The sequence below is a fragment of the Leucoraja erinacea genome, chromosome 13, assembly GCF_028641065.1.
Source record: "Leucoraja erinacea ecotype New England chromosome 13, Leri_hhj_1, whole genome shotgun sequence".
NCBI lineage: Eukaryota > Metazoa > Chordata > Chondrichthyes > Rajiformes > Rajidae > Leucoraja > Leucoraja erinaceus.
Window position 1 is genome coordinate 7,769,683 of NC_073389.1, and position 7,675 is coordinate 7,777,357.

At 41.7% G+C, this 7,675-nt stretch overlaps 1 protein-coding gene across 1 annotated transcript in view; it reads left to right on the forward strand.

Moving 5' to 3' along the window:
• The window catches only part of gemin8 (gem (nuclear organelle) associated protein 8), a 28,910-nt gene extending 21,542 nt beyond the window's left edge, over positions 1-7,368 (forward strand). Inside the window, exon 3 of the mRNA XM_055644384.1 lies at positions 6,978-7,368. Within this exon, the coding sequence (XP_055500359.1) occupies positions 6,978-7,234 (257 nt within the window). The 3' untranslated portion in view covers positions 7,235-7,368. The remainder of the gene's footprint in view (positions 1-6,977) is intronic.
• Positions 7,369-7,675: the final 307 nt, after the last annotated feature.

The following is a 7,675-nucleotide window of genomic DNA, read 5'->3' on the forward strand; positions in this document are numbered from 1 at the left end:
GCTGTATTAGTGACAAAATAAAACTGACTGCTGCAACAATGATTCGAAGGGAATGGTTAACATTTAATCAAATTCATTAGATTGTGGTCTGGTTCTCCCCCTGTGACTTAACATGAGTATGTTTCTTGGTTGATTTGTTTCCTGGTAGCAACCCCAACTTATTTTTTTAAATCGCATTAGTTATTAGTTTGTGGAAAACAACAAAGGTTACAGGATTTGGAGGAGCAGCACTTCATATTTTGCCTGGGTAGCTTACAACCCAGTGGTATGAAAATTGAAGATAGACATAAAATGCTGGAGTAACTCAGCAGGACAGGCAGCATCTCTGGAGAGAAGGAATGGGTGACTTTTCGGGTCGAGACCCTTCTTCATACTGAATATATATTGATTTATCTAACTTTAAATAACCCTTGCATCCAATCTCTCTCCTTCTCCTTCCCCCCCCCCCCCCCCCCCCCCCCCCCCCCCCCCCCCCCCCCCCCCCCCCCCCCCACGTTGTCAATGTCATCCTGGTGAGTTTCATTGTACTCATTTTCACCTTGCCCACAGCTAACAATGGCCCATATCCTTTATCAACGTTACCTTTTTTGCATATCTTTCATTCATTTGTTCTATATCACCGTCTATATCTCTCAATTCCCTTTTCCCTGACTTTCAGTCTGAAGAAGGGTCTCGATCCGAAACGTCACCTACTCCTTTTCTCCAGAGATGCTGTCTGACCCGCTGAGTTACTCCAGCTTTTTGTGTCTATCTTCGGTTTAAACCAGCATCTGCAGTTCCTTCCTACAAATAAAGATTACAGTTTCTTTTTTAACAAATGGTCAATCACTTCAGTGTTTCAGGCATGCCAACACATTTTCATTCCAGTATTGGCACTAGGGTTACTGTAATAAAGAGGGAAGGATGATTTGTTTGAACAATCAGTACAGGGTGGTGAAATTAATGATCGTGACACTATCTACATTGAAGGCACATAATTGGCTAGAAAGAGCTTTGGAACATACCAGTACCCATGTCTGTGCCATTTTAAACTTTCTTTCAAACTTAACTAGTTACTAGCTGCTATACCCAACTTTGCTTGGGTCATGATGCAGGCAATCACGATGTTTGCATTTATTTTCATGTAATGGAGTTTTAAAACAATCATAGAACATGGAACATAGAATAGTTCAGCATAGGAACAGGCCCGTCAGCCCTTAGTGTCTGCCCAACATGATGGCAAGACCAACCCTTATGCCTGTACACAATCCATTTCCCTCCATTCCCTGTATATCCATGTACTTATCCAAAAGTCTCATACATGTCATTATCTTTTCTGCCTCCACCACCATCTCCAGCAATGCATTCCAGACACTATGTAAAAAAAACTTGCTGCAGCCATCTCCTGTAAACTTTACCCTTCCCACCTTAAACCTATGCCCTCTAGTATTTGATATTTACTTACTGGGGGGAAAAATAGGTTTGGACTGTCTTCATTGTCTATGCCTCTCATAATGTAATATGCTTCTATCGGGTCTCCCATCAACCTTCTGTGTTTTAGAGAAAACTATCCAAGTCTGTCTAATCTCTCCACATAGCCTCCAATCCAGGCATCATTCTGGTTAACCTCCGCTGCACCCTTTCCAGGATGTCTCCACATCTTTCATGTAATGGGGCATCCAGAACTACACACTATACTCCAAATATGGTCTAATCAAGGTCTTATGCATCATGACTTCCTGGCTCGTGTACTCAATGCCATGACCAATGAAGGCAAGGCTACCACATGTCTTCTTTATTTCTCTATCTTCTTGTATTGGCACTTTCAGGAAGATTTGGACATGGTCCTCTTCCATTTCTTCACCCATTCCTGTAGCTGATCTATATCCCCTTGTATAATTTGCCAGCCTTCCTCACAGTTCATGACCCCAGCAATCTTGGTGTCATATGCTAACTCACTGGCCACTAATCCATCTACTTTTATGTCCAAGTCATTTATCACAAACAACATCTTGGCATCAAATTACAGAACGATCTACGTTGGCATGATCAGACTCATCATACAACGATGAAAGCAACAGGTGTCCTAATTTTTCTGAGACACAACTTTCATCATTTTTCAACTTCTATCAAGAAGAAGTTATCCTTCACCCTCGTTAGACCACATTTGGACTACGCAGTTGCTGCATGGGATCCATACACAAATAGAAACATTTCTCCCAAAGACAGACAGCCCGATTTGTTACAAATACCTATGAGAGAGAAGCGAGTGTTACCAAACTCTGAATTCACTTTGGTGGAACCGTCTCCACGACAGCAGTAAACCGTTTGACCTGTTTTTACAAGATGTTAAATGGTCAGCTCGACAAAGATTACCAAACCCACACCAAACCCAAATCTATTAGGAGCAGACGAGGGCATTCGATCCAATTTGAGATACCAGCTACCAAGACAGATGTGTACAGCAATTCATTCTTCCCCCGCACAATTAAAGCATGGAATAATCTTCACCCTACCATAGTTACCCAACCAGACGCAACTAAATTTAAGGTAGCTCTTCTTCTCCAAGAACCCGTTTTTGCTTAATCCACCCTCCGCCACCTCCTTTTAAATTCCATTTGAAATATTTTGGAGGACCAAGAACCAAGAACAGAGGTCCCAGCACAGATCTCTAGGGAAATGTACTGCCTCAATATTATCCTTCTACCACAGATCTCGCTCTTCTAACAGTAAGCCAGTTCTGAACACAAATGACCAAGTCACAGTTAATCCCATGCATCTTAATCTTCTGGATCAGCCTACTATGGGGGAACTATGTCAAATGCTATATTAAAAGCGATACAGAATTAAATGCTGTACTAAAATCCTTGTAAATGAAGTAAAATCTGGTCAACGGAGGATAAAATGATGTGGTCAAACTACATTTATCAATCAAAAATATGCGCTGAAAATATATAAAATTTACATATTATAGATCCCTAAGTAGGTATGTGTTATTCTACTTGATTTCAATGTGGCAGTGCTTCAGAATGCATTATTTTTCTTTGTGATGAATCGTGTGTAAAATTGTATGCATTACTTGTTTCTCCAACTCTGGAACAACCAATGCGTAGGAAGGAAGTGCAGATACTGGTTTACACTGAAGATAGATGCAAAAAGCTGGAGTAACTCAGTGGGACATGCAGCATCTTTGGATAGAAGGAATAGGTGACGTTTTGGGTCGAGACCCTTCTTCAGATTCCTATCCAGATATGCTGCCTGTTCTGCTGAGTTACTCCAGCATTGAAACTTATAGAAACTCCAGCATTGACATTTATAGAAATTATAGAAACTTACAAAATTCTTAAGGGGTTGGACAGGCTAGATGCAGGAAGATTGTTCCCGATGTTGGGGAAGTCCAGAACAAGGGGTCACAGTTTAAGGATAAGGGGGAAATCTTTTAGGACCGAGATGAGAAAAATATTTTTCACACAGAGTGGTGAATCTCTGGAATTCCCTGTCACAGAAGTGTTGAGGCCAGTTCATTGCCCTTGTGGCTAAAGGTATCAGGGGGTATGGAGAGAAGGCAGGTACAGGATACTGAGTTAGATGATCAGCCATGATCATATTGAATGGCGGTGCAGGCTCGAAGGGCCGAATGGCCTACTCCTGCACCTATTTTCTATGTTTCTATTGTGAGTCTATCTTGAACAACCAACATAGCTGTGCATGTGAAAAGCATTGAGTTTCAAGATTAATGTCAAAACATTTAGAGATTGTATTTGTGCCTTGTTAATGCTCATAGCAAAACTAAATTGAGCAGGAAACTGAAGTTGCTTGAATTGAAAAGGTAGGTCAGATGGGACAATTGGTGTTGGAGGGATAACAAAATTTTTCTTAAGCAACATTAACAGTCATTGCCGCCTCAATTACAAGTGGCAGTGATTTTTGAACTGATAATTTTGTGCATTGTATAAATGGATTAAAATTCCTGGATAGCACGAATGGAGTTCCTTCTTTTAGTTGAAGGGCAATGTAATGGCACACCATGTAGAATAGACAGTTTTAAAATTCAACAAGAGAAGGTACAGCATCATCAATGTCTATCACACTATCAATAGATTTATATTATACAGGTTGTCCGGCTAGCTTTAAAAGATAAAGCCAATGCTGCATCAGTTGCTTTTCCTTATTTGCCGTCACAATGTGGGTTAATGTATGAGGAACATTTGAAGTCTCTGGGCCTGTACCTGCTGGAGTTTAGAATGATGAGGGGGGAATCTTTTCGCAACCTACCGGATAATGAAAGGCGTAGATAAAGTGGAGATGTAAAGAGCGTTTCCAGACATGGGATAGTCTAGAACTAGAGTGCATAGCCTCAGAAAAATGGACACCTTCAGAATGGAGATGAGGAGGAATTTCTTTTGCAAGACGGTGGAAAATCTGTGGAGGCTTAGTCATTGGGTATTTTTAAACCAGAGATTGATAGGTTCCTGATTAGTAAGGATGTCAAAGGTTATGGGGAGAAGGCAAGAGAATAGGGTTGAGAGAGAAAAATAGATTCAACTAGACTAAGTGGGACCCGTTGGGTCCCATGTTCACACGGGAGAGCTGGTCCCCCGACGCAATATTCCACCTCTCCACCAATTCCAATATTGGTGGCCAGTGGGGGGGGGGGGCTTTCTGGAGTGCTGGTATGGGTTCTTGGGGTAGCAGCTCAGCCCCTCAAGCCTGATCTGCTGGCAGCTCACTCACGGCTGGTGGGCTGGCAGTTGACTCATGACTGTTCCTTGAAATTCCATTTCAAGCAGGGTGCAAGGCCACCAAATTCAAGTGCAGTTTCTTATCACTATGAGCAGGGTGCAAGGCCACCAAATTCAAATGCAGTTTCCTACCACTTCAAGCAGGGTGCAAGGCCACTGAATTTGTGCAGTTTCATACCACTTCAAGCTGGATCCAAGGCCACCAAATTCAAGTACAGTTTCATACCACTTTCAGCAGGGTGCAAGGCCACCAAATTCAAGTGCAGTTTCATACCAATTCATGCAAGGCCACCAAACCACCATAAAACCACACAAAACACCAAACTTACAGTTCAGTAGAGATTCAGTGTGTTCAGTTAATTCACAGCTCAGACAGAGTCGTGACCTCTCCCTCCCCCATCATGCAGAAACTGAGCCACACCCACACTTCTGGGTTTTATAACCCCTCCCCCTCCCACCGGAAAAGGTGTGGCTTTCATGGTGTGATTGACAGGAGAGAGATTCTCAACATTTTTTAAACACTAATAACACTTTTATTTTTCATTGATGGGAAGAATTCTCTGCACCTGCTCAGCGGAGGGGGACTGACTAAGATGGCCAAAAATTACAGCCGTAAGTGGTAGCGTTTCATCTAAAATCAATATACAGTGCAAACAGGAAATAAGTGCATTTACAGTAGTGCCTTTTAACTTCAAGCCAAAGCACCCAAGCCGCCATTTGCAGTAAGTAATGCCTTTCAACTTCAGCCAAAGCAACCAAGCCACCATTTGCAGTAAGTAGTGCCGTGCAACTTCAAGCCAAAGCACCCACGCCACCATTTGCAGTAAGTAGTGCCTTTCAACTTCAAGCCAAAGCACCCAAGCCACTATTTGCAGTAAGTAGTGCTATTCAACTTCATGCCACCATTTGCAGTAAGTAGTGCCTTTCAACTTCAAGCCAAAACACCCAAGCCACCATTTGCAGTAAGTAGTGCCTTTCAACTCCAAGCCAAAACACCCAAACAACCATTTGCAGGCAGTGCCTTTTTACTTCAAACACACCATATTTTCATTTTCAAACCACATTAAGGGGGACTCACAGTTGTGTAGACATTTGTTCAGTGTTATTCAGAGCTCAGAGAGACGTGGCCCTTGACTTCACCCATCTTGCAGAGACTGAGTGAGGCACACCACTTCCTGGTGTTATAGTCCCTCCCCCTCCCTCCAGCAGGGGCAGCAGAGAGAATGGTGATTTTTTAAAAAACATTAATATCTCTCCGATTTGTCATTGATGTGAAAAATCCTCCACACCCGTAAGGTGGAGGGGGGCTCTGAGCGAGGTGGGCAAAAATGACGGCCGTAGGTGGCGGCGTTCTGTCTGAAATCGCAGCACAGTGGGCCAAAAGCGGTCAAGATCAGAGTTTTAGTAATATAGATATGATTAAATGGCAGAGTAGACATAATGTGCTGAATGGCCTAATTCTACTCTTATGCCTTATGGTCCTATATAATTTTCTCACTTTCTCACATTGCAGTTTGTCATAGTTAACATTCCTAAATACTTCAATTTGGTTTAATCAGATTGTGGGTTAAACTTCAATTTCTGTAATTGCCCTTTTAATATTCTACCACCCTGTACGTATGATAAAGCGATAGAAGCACCCCGCCTCCGGGATCTAATTTGTTTGACGTCAACTTTCTTAATGAAAAGGAAAAAAAACATCATCATAATTAGGCATATCGAATTTTTGATATGAAGGAGGCTGTTTCTTGCAGTTTCTATTTTCTGTCATTACAGTTGTATGAAATTACGTAGAATGACAGCATTGAAATATTTGGCCAACTGCTCTACAGAGGAACTCTAGCTCTAACGGAGAATGTTTACCTACAGTGTAGGAAGGAACTGTGGATGCTGGTTTAAACCAAAGATAGGCACAAAATGCTGGAGTAACTCAGCGGGTCAGACAGCATTTTGGAGAAAAGGAATAGATGATGATTCGGGTCGAGACCCAAAACGTCACCCATTCCTTTTCTCCAAAGATGCTTTCTGACCCGCTGAGTTACTTCAGCTTTTTGCGTCTATCTCATGTTTACCTTCAGTTTCCAAAACCAGCACAATTCTACTGCATTGCTTCTAAACTTGAGATGCGAGCCTTTTTTTGCACTGCTCCATTTTGACAAACCTACTCACAATCTCTCTCTTTGTGTCCCGTTGGAAATCAGCATTTGTATTTATGCTTCATATTTTGCTCACTGGAGCTCTTCTGTGCATCCACAGAGCGACAACAGCAGTTTGATGACGAACAGCAGAATACCTATGTGTTGGCTGACCGGGATTTTCACAGTACCTCAGGGAGAACAATCCAGCCACCTGCAGAAAGGCCTGGTGAAAGGAGAATGGTTGAGATGAAGAGATTATATGGAGATCTTGCGGCTAAAATCCAAGGAATGGAAACTGCGATGCAACTCTCATTTGATAGACAGTGTGATAAAAAGCAGCCAAAGTATTGGCCTGTAATTCCTCTTAAGTTTTGATTGTATGTTTGCATTAAAAACATGATTTTTTTATATCATTGCCAGTTAGTTCCACTTGAATGTTACCACAATATTTTACTTTGATGCTCTTTTATGTCTGAATAAACTTTGTATCTTTTATCATAACCAACAAAGAGGGCATTTCTGTGAAAGCCTCATATTATGTACTTTACCCCAGCAATGTGGTCAAAATCAGTAGCTTCACATCCAGAATTTATGGACCACTTTCTCTTTACCAGGCTATAGAATTTAGGCTTGTCTAATCTTGGCACCTCTCCTTACACTACAATTTAAAATAGAACTTAATCTCTGCATTGCTTCAATTGGTTTCAAAACTTTTTCAATCATAAAATTGAAAATTTATGCACAATCATAAGAAAAAGTAAAATACGGAAAAGATGCAGGCAAAATGGTGTTGAGAGGTGGAGGAGCATAAGCACT